The 19,862-nt window shown below is 37.5% G+C and overlaps 1 protein-coding gene across 2 annotated transcripts in view; it reads left to right on the plus strand.

Moving 5' to 3' along the window:
• The window catches only part of LOC131439103 (roundabout homolog 1-like), a 267,685-nt gene extending 248,393 nt beyond the window's left edge, over nucleotides 1–19,292 (plus strand). The window contains exons 9-14 of one of the 2 annotated variants that reach the window (XR_009231063.1): nucleotides 13,278–13,393; nucleotides 15,274–15,699; nucleotides 16,971–17,987; nucleotides 18,059–18,221; nucleotides 18,332–18,840; nucleotides 18,908–19,292. Coding sequence is in view for 1 of the 2 variants with exons in the window: in XM_058609716.1 (XP_058465699.1) it covers nucleotides 13,278–13,393; nucleotides 15,274–15,699; nucleotides 16,971–17,987; nucleotides 18,059–18,221; nucleotides 18,332–18,507 (1,898 nt within the window). In the remaining variant the exon portion in view is untranslated. Of the gene's footprint in view, nucleotides 1–13,277; nucleotides 13,394–15,273; nucleotides 15,700–16,970; nucleotides 17,988–18,058; nucleotides 18,222–18,331 lie in introns of both variants that reach the window. The other variant, XM_058609716.1, reaches the window with a different exon arrangement.
• Nucleotides 19,293–19,862: the final 570 nt, after the last annotated feature.

Here is a 19,862-nt window from a genome sequence, read left to right on the forward strand (position 1 = left end):
TATTAATTCATTGTTATTCCGCTCACCTTGCGTAAGCAGCCGACCGTCATTATCGAAGGTATCACCCCCCATCGAACTGTTTGTCAAAATCGAATCGACTATTAGGCATCCCGGTCCGGTCAGGGTCCACATTCACTCAGCTCTAGTAAAAACAAAAGTTGGTAGCTCAGCTATTTTTATTACCTTTTTTATAGGACCATTTTTGGGTACTTTCATCACTGCTTAGCTCTAGGTATATGGCTTGGAAAAAAATAAATGATATCGAAGCCGATAAGCGAAGGAAGAGAGGCTTCCGCGATGTACGTGCGAATGGTTTTGTTTTTGGGACCACCACCACCACCACCACGTTCCATCGGCCATTATCAGCGGCTAAAACGCTGATGACGGCTTAGCTACTAGGTCAAACGGTAACCGTAAATTAGCAAGACATAAACAAAATCTATTATCTGTCATGAGCACTGAATCAATGCTTTAGGATGATGATGATGATGATGATGCGTCCAAAGGTCGAGAATAAATTAATTGACTTCGTTTCCTTGAACTTGTCATTCTACACACGTTCCAGGTTTTCGAGAAGTAAACAGCACATTCATTTTTTTGCCTTTCTCTTTAGAAAGGTATTAGAATTGCTGGAAAACCGACTTTCGACCGGAGCCTCAGAGACCCATAGTGTTATATACCATTCGACTCAGTTCGACGAGATCTATGTGTGTGTGTTGATCAAGCTCGAAGATCAAATGGCTGTGACTTTTGGTTCCGGAGATATGATGGTATAAATGACGTAACCGACAAAACGTGTTGTTTTTTTACCGAGCATGTTTCTCGGAGATGGTTGAACCGATTTTAATAAGTCTAGGCCCGTTTGAAAGCTATTGTTAGGCCATCGATCAAGTTCGAAGATTTAATATCTGTGACTTTTGTTTCCGGAGATATGGTAGTATAAGTGACGTAACCGACAAAACGCGTTCATTTTTTACCGCGCAAGTTTGTCGAAGATGGCTTAACCGATTTTAACAAGGTTAGACTCGTTTGAAAGCTACTATTAGGCCATTGATCAAGTTTGAATATCAAATTGCTGTGACATTTGGTTCCGGAGATATAATGGTATAAGTGACGTTTCCGACAAAACACGTTGTTTTTTATCGCTCTAATTTATATAAGGGTGCCAATATTTCGGGATCACCTCTAATTTCTTTAAGCGCTATTGTTTAAAAGTTTCATCAACTCGAAAAAAGTTCTCATGCAAAATTTGAGCTAAATCGGACATAGGTAAGGGGTAATATCCAGCGGTAAAGATTTGAAAATTTTCGATCTTGAAAAATTACCATGAGATTTCCGAAATTTAAATTTTTTTCATGTCAAACGACTTGAAATTGCATGAAACGTCGAGATTTAGTGTCATCTAAAAAAAAATTAATTTTTCGAAAAAAGCGACTTTCTGGGACTTAGAAGAATATGGGGATTTTTTTCTAAGTCCCAGAAAGTCAATTTTCCGAATTTTTTTTTCAAGATGACACTTTCACGCAATTCTAAGACTTTTCACATCAAAAATTTTTTTCGATTTCGGAGATTTCATGTGACCACCCTAGGTATAGAATTCGCTCAAACGTTAGAAAAATTGTCCGAGGCCCGTTGGCCTTTAACGAAAAATAAATGTTTTGACGAGAAACCAATTGACCGAAAAGCCATCTCTTTATTTAAAATAATTTCACTCAATTTTTTCGAAATGACTCAATCGTTTTCTACAAACTCAGACTCATATGAAAAGTTGTATGCAAGGTTCCTGAATTATGTTTGGTTCCGGCCTCTGGTTCCGGAACTACAGGATGATATGTGAAACAAAATTGAAATAGTGCAACTTATTTTTCTCGTAGATGACTGAATCGATCTGAGATTCAAATAAAATCTAAGAATCATCTAAGATTCAAATGAAACGATTTAAGATTCTATAAAACATCTTGCTTTTCAGTCCGATCCAACTTCCGGTTTCAGGGATACAGGGTGAATAGTATAAAAATGTCTATTTCACATAAATTAAACAGGTTTATCGGGTTTGCAGATTTTGATGGTCGATAACCAAATAAACTTATTTCAGTTGTAGTGGTATTCAGTTTTCGATTCGGATTTATCAAATATGTCTACACTGATTTTCAAACATTTTGAAACAAATGTAAACAATACAGCTACTCAGGTGAATTTATCTGACTTCGGCTACACCGATTCTCGAATACCGGTTCCAGTATCGAATCGTTTCTCAAAGCTCAATCGTTTTCTCAAAAAAAGCCAAATCGAATTTCAGAAACAAAAGTTTAAATTAAAATAAATCCAATTTTATCCAATTCTGACTTCCGATTCTGGAATTGTAGGATGATGAATTTTTAAAATTCAAATCGACAAAGACAAAATTAATTAACTGTAGCTTGATACGCTCGACTCTAGAGTATGCATATGTCGTTTTGTCACCTTTTTACCTTCGAGATATTCAACACCTTGAATCAATCCAACGCAAATTCGTCCGTTTTGCAGTTTCGTCATTACAGAGTGATTAAAATCTCAAATTGCCGCTTAAAAAGACAATCATTAAAATAATGTCATGGGAACTAAAATACCGAAGAATATTCATGCAAAAATCACATGCGGATTGATAAAAAAAGGTATCATCTCACTGCTAGGTGGATTAAACACGTTTTTTAGATTAGCATCCCTCTTCTCATATAAATGGGCAACGTAAATGCCAAGCGCTTGATTGGAAAAACGATACCGAGTATGTGACATATACACTGAAGCATGTTTTTAGGAACCACTCGAATCAATCTGAATTAATTGATGTCAAAAATGAGCCAAAATTAGTGTCAGAAATTATTCCATAAAATGATAAAAAAATTCATGAGACTGGTTTAAAGAAAGAGAAATGCATTATCATACCACTATGTGGATTACGATGGTTTTTTTTTTGTCATAATTTTGAACGCTTATAACTCAATTTGCGCAGTATGAACTATAGCACAAAAGGGAATCTATAAATATATGCCCGAATACATTTTTGCTTTAGTTAACCCCTGGCTGCCAGCGAGGAAGGTGTTTGAGTAATGAAACTGAGACTTACATCCATTCCCTCGCTGGATAGTTACTTGTGTATGTGTGCGGTGTGTTAATACCATATTCCCTTGAGTATATTGAATACTAGTAGCTGTTTATTTTGCTTCTCCGGCAACTAGCAGGCCAATATAGAACTATCGGCGATAGATTTTTTGGACCTAATTTGAACCGCTTGTATCTCGGTGTCTTAGACGTCACTCAACCGCCTTTTACTTTTTCAGCAATTGAGGATCCGCGAAGAATTATTATGAGTACGAAGGGGTCCACAAAATGTAATGTTTGGTAATCACAGATTTATAAAACTTCTTCAGTTGACAAATTAATAAGGAAAGAGAGAGTTTTATCGAAAATCTATTTGTTTGATCTTTCTCAAAGAAAACAACGTCAGATCGTTGCTACCAAGTTGAATAATAATATTTATGCAGAAATTCAAGCTTGCAGATGTAAAAGGTTATTTTGTTTGAGTAGCACAATTTTAACAATTGAATCGAAGTGATAAGTCTTTGCTGATGTTTCGGGAGCTGCAATTGAAAAAAAAATACTTATTAGTAGCAAGTGACTGCAGCATTGGTTATCGTTAGAGCATTTTTGGTTTAAAATAACCAGACAGTAATTTTTTGTGTTTCGATTATAGAGGTTTTAAGTTTGAAGTCATTCACCTCTTCAGGCCAGAAACACCTTCTGACCCTATGTGCGGGATTGGGAATTGAGCCCCGGTGAGCTGCGTGAAAGGCTACTACGGTAAACCTTGCACCGAAACTGCGAAAAGGACATCTTCAACCAAAGACAAGGTCAACCGTTCAACAATGGAAACTAGTGAGCGCAGTACTCCCGTTTCACCATCAAACCAACCAGCAACTGCAACCAATGTACAACAAGGCGCATCTACAGCAACTAGCAACGTGCTCAAGACTGCGAACATCAAGGAAAACGAAAAGAAGACGGAAATCAACAACAAAACCACCGATGCGGCGATGGATGACGAGACGAGTCACGAACAAAGTGCCCCAAAACCCTCGCAGGAGGGAAATGGAAGCTCCTCTCCTCCTAGAAAAAGAGTGACAACGAGATCCACTTCAAAAAATGCATTATTTATAAAATCGGCTAATTCGGCCACGTAAAGCTTGTACGCAAATAGGCCTGAATAAAAAAAAAATCAACATCGTTTCCACATCAACCAACTTTAAACTTTTCACTATAGTTTTCTTCTGTACTCTGATTCGAATTCAAATATTAACTTTGATTGGTTCCGAAAGTAACGAACAATGGTAAGGATGAGAAGTCCGTAAAAGTTAGCCATATTAGAAATGCTAAATAGCGGCTCAGCTCCCTTTCCGGTCATGCTGTCTGACTTCCATACGTACTGGAATCACAGATTTTCCAGAAGAATGAACCAGCTTAAGCACTGTTGGGGCGGCGGAGAGTCTATTGGACAGGTTCGGTAAAGTTTAGAAAACAAATACAAATACTGACTTTATATTTTCCTTTGCCGGGAACAGAATGACGATCATCTTGGCCGGTGGTTTGCCAGGATAGCATTATTGTGGGAGAAATTAGTGGGTGCGGGTGAGACTCGATACTTTGGCTCAGACAGGGTGGATTTGTGTTGGATTTTCTTAAAATCCTTAAAATATTGTGCTGAAAAGGAGACAGTAGACATTCCTGCACTCAAAACCGGATGGCACATAAATATGGAAGCTTTATTGTGGAAATACAGTGACGGAGGATATGTGCAAGCGTACGAGTCGGCTACGAAGCTTCGCCTCGGGTTTCCAACTTCAAGTGAGCAAGATAAAGGTACGAACGAACGTAGATACCGTATCTCGATGCGCTGCTGGCTGTGTGAAAGATGCCATAAAATGTAATTCATTGTTTCCGCAGCTGAATCCAACCTTTCTCATGTTTTTCGGGTTTAGCAATCCGCTTCAAAGGGGTAGACAGACAGCTTTATGGGCCTCCGATGCGGCTTTGTGAGGATGGTGAAAGTGAGGGTTAACGGAAGCTCGGATCTGTAGCTTCGCACTATACTGCATGGCCGCCCTTGCAGGGAATCAAAGCCGATGATACGAAACTCAACATATACGGATCATTATATCTTTAATTCATAGCTCTCGGTGGCATTCGAATGGGCTGTGAATGCGAATTATAAAAGAGACCACCACAAAGTGATCATCTGAGTATGAAATATGCAAAACAATGGATTTTATGCCGATTTGCTTAAATCTACAAAAGGCACGTTTGCCTTCGGAGCTTGAAGGTTTACTGACATATCGTTTGATAGTATCGTAGATTATCATTTGGGAAAAAAACATTCCAAAACGTGTTAGAAGTAGCCCTTTGCCACACTGTAAGACATAACATCCTGGTGAAATATTGAAATTTATTAGTTTAAACCATAATGTTCACCCTTTTCCCACACGGAAAACCCTCCAATCAAAAAATTACGATCTCGCAATTTTTGATTTTTGCAGTTGTTGTTTTAACTAATAATTAGTTGATTCAACCAATTTGCTATTTGATATACACATATTGAAGTAGTTGCAAATATGTTGTTTTTAATGCTGTCTAATGTCAAAAGCAGCATAAAGCAAAACAAAAATCACCATTGCTTTAGTTGAAATTCAAACGTGTTTCTTAAACATTTTCATGCAAACGAAATTAGCTTATTATACGTTTGTAAAACTCGTGAAAAGTAACTTTTGAATGATAATAAATTAATGTATCAGTATAGTATCATAACACTAGTTGTCAGAATATTAATGTGATGATAAATTATCTACACTGCTTACTGCTCTGGTGTTACAAGAAGAAACGATTGATATAAAGTAGTGCTATGCACAGAGCTGATAGCCGTTAGAGATGATACAATTAACAAAACGTGTTTAACCAAAACTAGAACCTAGCGAATTGTATGCGTTTGAATTTTGGTCTTAAAATCAACTTGATTCTTCATCGTGAAATGTATGTTAATGAATGAGCATCATGTTATCTTCAAGTCATGTACAAAAATTGTATGAACAAAGTGATTAAATTGAAAATGTTTAATATTCATTCAAACAATCTGTTGAAACTGTAAGTTGCAATGGCTCAAAAAATAAAAATCAGTGTATTTGGTTCGACTTTTTTTCGTAAGTAATACAGTGGTCAAAATAAGAAAGTTTAGTTGACACCAGCACTACTAAAAGACAGTATATTAAAAACAAAAATAAAAATGAATAATTCATTTAATATGAAGCAAGGGCTGAGAAAGTTTGTATCATACCGATAGATGGAAGGTAATATCTTAACATACCGAATTTTCAATTAAAAAATCAGAACGTATATCGATAAGGAATATTTTATTATCATTCAAAATCAATAATTTTGCTTAAGTTGAAATAACTAATCGTAATATCTAAAACATTCAAAACCAATTTGTTTTTCATCTCACATAACTGTTAAATCAAAAACAAGGTCGGTTGTTGTAACTAAAATCTTTATTGAAATTGAAAGGTGTGTGTCTTGGCTAACTGACAGTATCTCTTTTTCAACCAAAAATTTTGTTATTTCAACCATCGTTTCTGTTGATCGAAAAACCAAAATTACAGTTTAGAAAAAACAACAATCGATTAGTTGTACCAAATTTTAACCAATCAAATTCAGAAAAACAACTAATATTTTGGATGTTTCACGATCGCGAGGGGTTCCGTGCAGTTAGGGGCTGTCCATAAAAGACGTCACGCTTTTTTGACGATTTTTGACTCCCCATCCCTCCTTTGTCACAAATTGTCACAAAAGCCAAAAAAACCAAACCCCCCCCCCCCCCCCCCCCCCCCCTTATGTCACATGTCACGAATTCAAAATAAATTAAATTCGGCTCAATACATTCTCAATATGTATGACAAACCATACAAATATGAGGGAAAAATCGATTTATTACATGCTGTCATTACATTAAAATATATCCCTAAAACTACAAAATCATCGGAATTATTTTATTAATATCAATTATATAAATTAACAAAAGTATTTGGTTGGAATTGATGAAACATTTAAATCATCTGTTTTATTCCTCCTAGGGGTACACAGATATATTATTGATTTAGGTAACGAATAATATTTCCTTAGTGTAGCATACAAGGCTGTGAAAATAAAGACCAAAACCTCATCAAAACGAGATCACTGCCGAAGAATCTTTTCAAGATCAGTTGATCAGTGAATTTTAAATCCCATCGATCAATATCGGTACTGATCTTCTGTCACACAATGGGTAGTGATTTTGAGCTAATTTTGATAACGTCTGAAATCGTTGATCTCCCGCCCTTTTTCAAATGGAGTGCAATTGAATAACCTGCATCAGAATCAGATAAGAGAAATACTATTATCCATGCTAGAAAATCAAATTGCTGAAAAAAATGTCAGTGCATAACTTAAGTTAAACCGTTTGAAGGCATCTTTTTCTTTTTTACTCATATTAGGCAAAATTTATTAATTTCGTTAATTTACTCGCTCCTCCGTGCACTTTTGGTGATTACAACAGAAATGATTTCCTGCATCATTCATTTCCGAATTTACAAGAAGAAGCTTTTACATCAACAAATACACGTTTTCCTATAGAATGTAAACGTTTATTGTGGAGATTTTTTCAGGAAATAGGGCAAAGCAGTAATATAATGAGGTATTTCAAAAATGCGCTCATTGAAAATATTGGACGTCACATTCCAAAAACATCCCCCCCTTCCCCATGTCACAAAAGGTCACGTTTTATGAAACACCCCCCTCCCCCTTGCGGCGTGACGTCTTTTATGGACAGCCCCTTAGTTATGTAGTAGATTCGTTTGTTTGTATGTTTTTTTTTTTATTGTCCACTAGTGTAAGATAAAACATCTTTTAATAATTACTATCTCCGATTTCACCGTTCGCATCTACATTCTTATATCTAATTATAATTTCTTATTCTAGCAATTTGAATAATACTAGGTACTAGTTACGATTGAAAAAATCGATGCAGCCAACTTTTTTATATCAACAAACAATGGTCAATCACGTAAAAATTAGGAAAACATTATGTTATAACGTGTGATTTATCTGCAGTATTTCTTGAAAACATAAAATTATTGCATTTGATTGCAGTACGTTTAGTTTTTTCTCACGAAAAAAACGAGAAATGTTCCTTTGGGGACGGGTATAGCGTTATGCCTTTCACGCAGCCCACCTGGGTTTGACTCCCAACCCCGCACATAGGGCTAAAAAGTTTTTCTGGCCCGATGAGGTGAACGACCTAGAGATTAAAGCCTCTATAATTGAAAAAAAAATGTTCCGTCGTAATGAGAATCGATTTCAATCTGTTGCGATACTGTAAGTATCGAGACCAAAAGTATCGATATTAAAAAAATACCCGATTCTTCAAAGAAAGTATCGATGCCTCAAAGTACGACTATTCGTCATAGGGTTTGAATTATTTGTAGGCCCACAAATTTTTCAACGGATTTAGATTCAACGATGTATAATGATATATTTTTTTGATTTTTAAAATGTCCAGATCATAGAAAAAAATCAATTATTTTCATAAATTTGTTCAGAAAAATATGAAAAAATCTTTTTTGAATAAGTTCAAGCTTAGACGAATCTCGCACTAAATCGTATTCAGAGTTGGAAGCACCCTCTCAGATTTTAATCAAACTTACTGTTAATGAAGACTTTATCACTTAAAACCACTTTGTATGCTTTATTTGTCCAAAAATGATCTAGACTGTCTTTTGAAAAGGCAAAACTATTTTTACCAAAAGACTAATCCTACAAAAAAGTGTTGTATGTATCTCGAAGTAATTCAATGAACGATGGACTGAAATGTGGAAACGTCCGGACAGTGACATTCTAGCTTCAGAGATCGTTAGGCACGAACGCAATACTTCATTGCATTTACGGTCGTTTTACCATACATACAAATTAAGAAATGTTTATGCTCTATACAATATTTTCGGTGAAACGGTTTCCGGCAAAACGGCATTCGGAGAAATGACCCGCTCCCATTTTAAGTATATTGACAGTGGGAATCCGCCTTATTGGGTTTCAAGCTAATTGCACTAGTCCATTTTCGGAATTTATACATCAAACCCGATCCAAAACATTGCGGTACATTTTTCAAACGTAAACTATCAATATTACAATTGATTTCGATGGTATTTTTTGGTTTCAATTATATCAATTGAGATTTTCAACAAAAATATTCGAAATCGTTAAATTTTTGGTCCGAACAGGACACCTATTGTTTTGAAATTGCAGCATATCTTTCATCAGGCACGTACCCCTGGCTCCTCCCGAAATGGAATATAAATATATATATATATATATATATATATATATATATATATATATATATATATATATATATATATATATATATATATATATATATATATATATATATATATATATATATATATATATACCTTATGATAAAATAAGAATTTTCATTTTAAAATTCCCGCGCTTGTCCAATCGGTGAATTTTTATTCTCTCAACGTTGGCAACACCTTTATACACATTCTGTCAAATTTTGACGCATATCGTACCATTAGTTTTTGTTTGGGGTCTATACAAAGAAGTTGAAAAATTTTCATGTGGCGATTTTTATAATGGATGAAAATTTAGAACACCGTGCGTGCATCAAATTTTGTGTTGCAAATGGATTTAAGTGTTCCGAAACGTTGAAAATATTAGAAAAAGCCTTTGGTGAATCGTGTCTAGGAAAAACACAGGCTTACGAGTGGTATAAACACTTCAAAGGTGGCCGCCCAACAACATCTGTTACTGAAGAAAACATTGAATCGGCGAAGCGAATCGTGTTTCAAAATCGTTCTGTACCGATTAGAGAGATTGCTGTGTTGTTGGGCATCTCTTATGGATCAGCCGAACACATTTTAACTGATGTTTTGGGTTTGAAACGCGTCGCTTCTCGGCTGGTGCCAAAAAAGCTGAATTTCATTCAAAAACAGCGTCATGTTGATGTGGCCAAAGAGATGATTTCCAACGCAGATAGTGACCCCACATTCATCGAATGCATCATAACTGGTGATGAGGTGTGGATCTATGAATATGACGTCGAAACCGCACAACAATCGACCGAATGGCGCTTCGAAGGCGAGCCGTTGTTCTAAATTTTCATCCATTATTAAAATCGCCACACGAAAATTTTTCAACTTCTTTGTATAGACGCCAAACAAAAACTAATCGTACGATATGCGTCAAAATTTGACGGAATGTGTATAAAAGTGTTGCCAACGTTGAGAGAATAAAAGTTTACCGATTGGACAGGCGCGGGAATTTCAAAATGAGAATTCCGGTTCTTTTTTATCATAAGGTATAATATACGATTTGAACATTCAGTTTTCACACATATTAGAAAGCTTTATTAAAAACTGTCTTTCTGACTACTGATAATATAAGCAATTTATGCATGTTGTATTTCAGAAACAAACTAACAAGACCCATCTTTTGGAGCAATCTATAGCACAGTTCCACATCATCACAGTTTTCACATCGTCACCACAAATGATAGTTTAAAATTCATATGATACAAAGTCCTCCTAACTATGGTTCTAAAGTCGGTTTTCGCAGTAATTGCATTGTAGAGCGAACTTTTCATCGAAGCTCAATTTATCGTATAGCATGCAGCCATGACAATCTCATGGATCTGTTCCGGAACTGGAAGTCGGATTCTGTTGAAACAGCATAGAATTCAATGAAACCTAGAGACTTTCCTTCGAATTTATTCTTTCATTTATGAAAATCGTCGTAGTCATCTCTATGTAAGCTCACTTTTGGAGTATTAGGCCGTTACTAAGAAGACTTTTCTGTTGATCATCGTAAATTCAAATTTTCAATACTCGTCTCCCTGTATTTCCAGACCCGGAAGTTGAATCTCGATGAAATTAAATATGATCATATGGGGTTAGGACTAGGATTCTTTATTAGAATAAAAGCTTATCCAAATTGATTCAGCCAACTCTGAGAAATCGATGTGAATTATATTTTGAAATTTTTGAACGCTTTTTCTGGTGCCTCCGAAACTGCTATAATCAACCAAATTGGTAAACTAGAAGAGTTTACTAAATAGATTAAAAGTATTTTATATCAATTATATGATAAGAGAAATGTAAAAATCTCTTCCCCTCAACACATAGAACTTGCTGATCCAATCCCCCATATTTCGTCATCGTCATAATGTTTATACGTAGATCTTCGATGTACTGAAAATTTATAGAAAATATCTAAAACTGAGTTCTTTCTAATCAGACCTAGGACTGCGTAGGACTGAGTCATTGTTTTCTAGAAAGGAGTGCGAATTCAAAATAACACCGTACTAATAGTGGTCATGTTTTGAACATCTACAGCTTAACCAATTTTCTACAAATTTTCGATATAATTACACCTACTGCTTAGAAAAATTAATTTGCACCGATTCGAGTAAATGAAACTGTATATTTTAGATAATTAGTGGTAGAAACTAAAAAAAACAATTTCTTATGTTCCCTGTTTTTCAAGTCATTACCATGGTCTCCCCTAACAGAGACGACAGTTTTGTATACATATGGTTCTCATAAGTTTTCCGCTCTTGAATGTTTTTCTCATTTAAGAAAATTGCTCCCACATAACAAGAATCTGTATCGAACCGACCCGCACTCTATGCGGCTCAATAATGCCTTAAAGAAGGTGGATGTACACATCAGCAATTGAATCGTTTATGAGTTTGATTTGTGCGCCATTCGCTTCGCACAAGAGATATTTTCAACGATATTTCTTCGCATTCGATGAAAACGCTTGATGACCTTGATCATGGAGTGCTGAATGAACGTGATCATCACCTTTCGTCATTAAAACCAACACGATCCTCACCAAGGCATTAAAAATCCGCAAAAAATTATTTTCGAAAAAATGTTTCGCATAGATACAAATAACTTTATATGGAACACAACACGCACTGCTATTCAAATAGTACTCAGAACAAATGTACGCTATTTATAGTCTCCGTTACCAGTTTGGACAACCTCGTAGGCCAGTCCCTTTTAGTTTTGTTTTTGTTAACCTTCATTAGCTACTATTTTATGGACTTCCGAGAAACATACAATACAGACAAACTTGAAAACAGGCACGAGGCGATAATCGAGTTGATTGTGAGCTAAGCTTTTTTAAATTTATTCCAAAAGCTTCCACTTTTCAGCGTCTGTTTAGTAAGTTACGCTTGTTCCTTTTTCTCTACAACATTGAAGGCTAAGAAACGAAATTTTTACGGTCATTAAAGAGGAATGGGCCCTCTTTACACCGAAAAGGATTTCAGTTATATAAGATCTGGATTATTTTTTTAAGATTTCAGAGAAAATTAAGAGTTATTAGAAGATTTAAAAATTCAGACTTCTTTGAAAGGATTTGGACGACTTCCATAATCTCCCCGACTCAGCTATAATCGTGTAAAGAAATCAAAAGCAACGGAAACGTGGGCCACCCGCAGGGGTTTGGAATCACTGGAGCTGTCCTAGGATACCGCGATCCCAACGATATAAACCAAGCAAAACATGAAAAATTTAATTGAAATTAAAATAACATGTAAAAAGCAAAGCCTTGGTATTACAATTATTTTGTGGAATTTGACCTTCTGTTTCAACACAGACTTCGCAGCCAATTCATAGCTTACAGAACCATTGCATGGCTGGTGCTACGGTCCTACTGACACTAGAAATCTCCTTCCAAGTCATGCCTCGAACATACACCAACTGTCTTGTAAAAGACCAACGCCCAATCCATTGAATCGCCAACCCGGCACAAAATCACAACAATCGATGAACGACCATAAGGTTTAAGCTGTGGTATAAAAAAACAACCTGCGGAGATTTCCAAGGATCTGGCTAAACTGAGCAAACAAAATAAAACCTGAATTCAAAATGGAATAGAGCCATAGAAGATGCAATGACACCTCCAGCCTTTTTTTTGGAACCGGAGTAGATTGAAAAATATCAGACACAGTTTTGTTTGGCATTCTTTTATATATCTTTCATCAACGTAGTTGAATACCAACAATCACAAACATTTGCAATTGCCTTCGTAGACGTTTGTACTGCATTTTGAACAATTACGAGAATAGTTCAGATTGGTTTGCAACTTCAATTAATGTAATTCTATTATTTCTCTTTTGCTTTCAGATTTACGACAACAGGACAGTGGCTGGTATCGTTGTGTGGCCAGACTAGGAAATGCTGTCCCTCGGTCGGAATCATCGTCGACAACGTTGATCTCATCATGGAGCGCCTATCTTCTGGTAAGAAAATTTAATTTTCCATATCTGTATTGATATTCTGCCCCCGCTTTGCAATTTGAACCCATTAGTTAAGCAAACGAGAGCCAACATCCATGCGAAAACAAACTGCTTAGAAAAAAAAACTTGATAAAGTATACGAGTGAACATTCGATACAAATCATTTTTGTGTACGATTTTGCATGTAAAAATTACATTATATGCAAGTTTGTTCGCAAATGTTAAGGTACCAATTCAGTCCAGAAATGCCAGATATTTTCATATAAAATCTGTATTAACCAGAATGGAAAATCTGTATTTGTCTGTATTCACTATTAAACCGAGATTTTTAAAATGAAAATTTGTTGAGGTAATGTTATTCCAAAAATTTATGATTTCATAATGCAAAATAATATGAATAAGCGTTCAATATTCATATCTTAGTCTACAACGACGAAATTAAATGTTTTCCAACTTTCATCAACGATCGGAATCAACAAAACATAATTTCAATTTGAAATACTGTCGCTGGTAATTTGATGTGGGATCTCAGCGCTCAACTTAAACTACCAACACCGTTTAAAGATTTTTAGATCAATTTGTAATTCATCCCATGATCTCAAAACTTTTATTTTGTCACTAAGAGCTCGAACGAAAAAAAAAAATTTTTCTTTCCATTTTTTTATTGTTGAGAAATCTGTTTAAATCTGAATGTGCATGTATAAATCTGTATGAATGGCATCCCTGATTCAGTCAAATCAGTTAAAATTCTTACGCTTGTTGCAAATTTAATTACGGTTACTGTTACTTAAAGACGCCATTTATACAGATTTATCTATATTATACAGATTTTTACATACGCATACAGATTTAATACAGAGTACAGATTTTATACAGATATTCTAAATTTTATACAGATTTATACAGATGTCACAAAAAGTAAGAAAGAAAAAGTTAAACTATTTCGCCTGAGCTATCTATTAGTTTCTCTTTTCGCGTTTCGTCTTCGGCTTGTCAGTGCTTAAAGCAGTTCAAACTTAACTGCCATCTCGCGCCTAGCAGTTCAAATTATACCGCTAAGCATACGCAAAGTTTGCACTATTTATGCAATCCTCAAATAATATTGCACAAGTGCCATATTATTCCTGATGTCTCAGGCGTAAACGAGTGACGGCTTATTACTGGCCGTCGCAAAACGTAAACATTTAAGGGTTTTGTTGGTTTGCGCATATTTTGTTTCTATTTCTTCGCGTTTCGCCTTCGATGAGTCAGTGCTTAAAGCATTTCACAGTTTTTGCAGAAACCAACAAAACCTCTAAATGTATCTTTTAGTATTTGATTGCAGTGACGAGATAAAAAATTATTAATCAACGGACAAATAACACATTGAAATGGAGATCTTTCTTGCAGATGATGAAAACTAAAATACATTTATAATTTGGAACCAATTTGAACTGATATTCAAGTCATGGCATCATGAAACTTTGTCAGTCCGAGAGTTGTATGACTTGACTTGACGTTGAATATTGGGCGTTGGGTTCCAAGTCAACTTTTGAAGTCAAAATTTTCAAACTATTTAATTTCGTCGTTGAATTCTGAGCGCGGCAATGACTTACGAAAATGTGAAGAATGAATGCTTATTATATCTGTTATTTTAGCATTATTTTATTGAAGAAATTTCATTTTATTAGTGAATACAGATAAATACAGATTTTTTATGCAAAGCAATACAGATTTTCTATGAAAATATCTGGCATCTCTGCTGTTACTTCTAATTTCTAATCAAATAGGTATGACTACTTAATTCCGGAAAATTTTCGCTTGCGAAAGCTCCAAAATAGATACCACGTCGCGCCCGCCAGAAATTTGAATCTCAATCAATCGTTTTTCTTTCGTTTCCCCAGATCGAGGACAACCTCGCCGTTTCGCAGCAACGCTTGTTTAATGCCGAACTGGTTCCATCGGCGCCCGGTTCACCGAAACCACTGAACATTACCAACAACAACGTCACGCTGGCCTGGCTGAGCCGCGGTCATAATCGATCCCGTCCGGTCGTTACTCCTTCCCTCACCTACACCATCGAACAGTTCAGCCCGGACGACGACAGTAACGATGGATGGCGGATTGCACTTCGCCAGATCGCTGGAAATACGGCCACCGTCACGGGACTGTCGCCGGATGCCACTTACCTGTTTGCCGTTCGAGCGGAGAATGCATACGGGTTCTCCTCTCCTTCGGCCCTGTCGGCACCGGTTCGAACCTTATCCTCGGATGACCGTGTCAGCGTGCCCGAGGAACTGGACAGCGCCCGAAATGTGCTCAATGGAAAGGTAAGTCGATCCCGGGGCCACTGACCTTTCATCATTATCATCATCATTTTCGGCACGTTACTTGTTTCGTCCTTTGACTTGATGCGAAACGGGGGGTGGCAGATGGGATAAGCCTCACTCGCTGTGATTTATGAGTTGACCTACTTTTAAGGCGTCGCATAAGCGGCATATGGGACACACTCGACTGATGACACCGACTGACTGACTGAACAATCTCGCCGTGCCCTGAGAATTGGGCTTCCTCTTTCATGATAATAAATGTGATTGCTCCTGTTATAACATACTGTGTTTTATAGGCTTCCTGTAGGTGCAGGGTAGAGCTCGTTTCACGCTAGGATTAGCCCTCAGTACAATTTCTGACAAATGACTGCCAATTTGGAGGGACTTTTGATAAGTTCTTTTGATGATGGAAATAATGGGAATGGGTTTTTACGTTAAATAATCATTTTCCTGAGCAGATTTTCTCTGAGTTTGCCTTGGTGATGTTTTTATGTGCCCGTGGTAATTCATAAATAGTCCAGCAGTTAAAATAAAGAATTCATTTTGTACTTTCAGAAAAGAAAAATCTGTCATCATTCGTTTAAAGAAAAGTAGTGGAATCACAATAAATATCGACTTTGCCACCAAGAGTTCTATATACCATTCGATTCTGTTCGTCGAGATCGGTAATTGTCTTTGTGTATGTAGCGCAAAGCCTGTCATTGCACAGTGGTCTTGATCCACATTTTAGGAGGACAAAGCAATTTAAGGCCTCGGCTTATACTTTAGAGTAGCGATGTCTTCAGGACAAATGATCAGTTTCTTTTGATATAAACAGTATTGGGGTAAAGAACAACTTATATCAAACAGCTTTGCTGAAGACGCCGTTGTGGTATCTCTAACGGTTTTAGTTTTAGTTTTTATCAAGAAACTTGAGGTAATATCGGTCTTATTGCTATAATATTTTAATTTTTCCCTTCTCATGTTTGCTGTCTTTGAATATTTTTTTGAGCTAATAGCATTGAGTAAAACACGAATTTCGAAATGTCCGATAGTGCCATAGCCTGACATGAAACTTTATTCAAAGCCGACTTCCGGTTCCGGAGTAACGGGTTACAATGTGTGATAAAACGAAAAAATTCACTCCATTTGCTCGGAAGCTACTGGAATACATGGTCCCACAGCATGCTATTGAATTTTATCCAGAGGAGTTCGCTAGAATATTCGTCTCTATCGCAGTACACGCGATGATGTGCCATTAAATAGACTTTATACCATTGATTTGCTTTCAGATCCTGGAACTTATCGACATCATTCCCCTGTCGTCCACATCGGTCCGATTGGAGTGGCTGCTGCACGTCAGTAGTTCCGAGCAGTACGTGGAAGGATTTTACGTACGCTACCGGGAGCTGGATTCCTCCAGTCAACGCTACAGTATGCTGTCCATTCCGAACAACGAAGTCGAGAGCCACATCATTTCGAATTTGGGTAAATTTACCAAATACGAGTTCTTCCTGACTCCATTCTATAAAAACTTGGAAGGTCAACCGAGCAATGCACGCATCGTGCAAACGATGGAAGATGTTCCGTCGACAGCGCCGGGTAATGTTCAAACAGGCATGTTCAACCTTACAGCGGGATGGGTCCGCTGGAGTCCACCGCCCAAGGATTCGTTGAATGGAGTATTGCAAGGGTACAAGATTCAGGTGAAGGCCGGTAACATTTCGAAACTGTTGGCGCAGATGACCCTGAACTCGAGTACGACTTCGGTTATGCTGAACAACTTGACGACTGGATCCAGTTACGGTATTCGAGTCGTCGCCTACAATCGAGTGGGCTTGGGACCGTACTCAAAGCCTGTTCATCTGGTGATGGACCCCTCGTTCGTGATCGTTCCACAGGGTGTTCACAATAGTTATAATGATTATGATGATCACCGGCATCATAACTTTTTACACGAGACTTGGTTCATGATATTTGTAGTTCTTTCGTTGTTCATAATTCTGCTGTTTACGATCGTCGGAGGAGTGATCTTCTTCAAGCGACGCCAGGGACTGGGCAAACCTGTGGTTACGGTTCCCATCGGGGCTCGGAGAGATATTCCCAATTTGAATGTGATGCGTAAAGATAACGGAATCTGGATCGATCGGGGTTGGCGGACTTGCGATACGGACAAGGATTCGGGCCTAAGCTCGATTAAATTACTGGAAGGAAACCAAATCTACCCGAATCAGGCACTGTCAGATGGGGGCACTGACTACGCGGAGGTCGATCCCAGGGGGGTGACATCATTCTACAACTGCAGGAAGGTGAGTTATACTCTTATATTTATATTATTCATTCCCCGAATCGTCGTTTTGACGCACTTTTGTTTCGACAGTCGCCTGAAAGTCCAACTCCCTATGCCACAACGATGATAATCAATGGGATCCCTCGTAGTGAAAACGGTGACATAAGTTTCCAAGGTCACGACACTTTCTCATCTACAGCATCAAGTTTCCGGTCATTCTATGGTTATCCGAGACCGCTCAACAGTAATCAAGGTAAACAGTAATCGTCTCTCAACTCGTTTCGCAAACCAAACCATGTTTAATGATTGACAAAACTAAATCTGTTAACATTTCGATATCTACATGATTTTTATTTTCAACAGTTCCCCCAAACTGGGTTGATTACCTGCCACCGCCACCGGAACATCCGCCGCCGGCTCCCCAACCGCTGGACATCGGCCACCTGAATCACGTGTACCCCTCGGAGCGTATCGGATCGATCTCCAGCTCGCAAGGTTCCAGCTCGTACTGTTCCCGGCACACCGGTGGGTACAAGTGAGATTCGGCCAAATGCAGCATCTTCAACAACCAATACCTGATCAGTCCAACGGTTGCCCTCCGCGATTGCTACTAGCACTAGTAGACAGTCGGACGGGGGGCTTCCGGTGACGACGAAAAACCGTTAACATCAAACTTTCGTGGTAGTCTACGACGTCCGAGGGGTGTGCGGCTCTTCGAAAACTAGCAAAACCGTAACAATCAAGAAAAGAAAGAGAAAAATATAACTATCGCCGAAATGTGCCAACCCCTTTTCCGTTACCCGCCTCGCGCCGCGAAAGCAATTGTTAACCCTTGACAAACAATTTACGGCTGGAAGCATTGAGCCCTCATGGTTGGTGTCACTGTCTTTGCTCCCGAAATCGGCACTCTGACAGTAACCTTTTCCTTTCGTCACACAGGTCACCGCAAACACATTCTCCGAATTGGATATTCCTCTCCGAGAAGGAACGATTCCTGTGATGAATCCGGGCATTAAACTATCGAGTCAGCATTAGTATGGAGAAAAGTTACTGTCAAAAATGGCTACGTGTAATCTTCGCTGTCACTTCAATGATGCTTGAAAACTAACTGGAAATGTAGTGTCATGTACTAGACTTTATCGTATTTACAACTGTAGGTAGATCTCACAAACTCCTATTCAATGTGAATGGTAGAACTAATGACGAAAAAAAAACAGAAATGAAAGATAAAACATTTATTTTTGTGATTCCCGAACGATTTTTTTAACCATTTAATATGATGTTGATTGTGAAAAAAAACGAGAATAAAGATTACAACGAGTAATATGTTTCTATTGTTTCATTGTTGTCGATGACAATTGCTACAGAAACTCTGTTATGATGACAGTTCAAGCTTTGGCTTTACCGTTAAATTTTTGAGGTTTATATTCGAGAAACTTGCATAAGATACGAGCAGTGCTGGAAACAGTTCTATTCCTAAGTTGCTTTCCCGTTGCCTACCGTTCGGGCGGTCAATGTTAAAATTTCATGAAATGGTGCTGAATAACTAGAGAGGGAGCGCGAGCTATAAATGCCACAACGATTAGCACTGAGCAAGTTTACCATAGTTTGAGTAAGATTCTGCAGCTGAAAAAGATATCTGGTGGATGCCATGGATACTCAAGACTAAAAAAACGAACACGAGCGCACTGTAGACGAAACCTGGATCCATTATCACACGCCAGAGAACAGAATGGTTATCCAACAAAGTGTTGAAGCTAATGTCCAAAGGGTCGAACAGGTCACGACGTCGGTTTTCTGGGATTGTCTGAAATTAAACCATCGGCAGTAAGTATTAGTGTGCATTATTGGAGCGGTTGAATACTGAAAAGATTGACAACACGGTGGCACATAA

Source organism: Malaya genurostris, chromosome 3 (assembly GCF_030247185.1).
Source record: "Malaya genurostris strain Urasoe2022 chromosome 3, Malgen_1.1, whole genome shotgun sequence".
Classification (NCBI taxonomy): domain Eukaryota; kingdom Metazoa; phylum Arthropoda; class Insecta; order Diptera; family Culicidae; genus Malaya; species Malaya genurostris.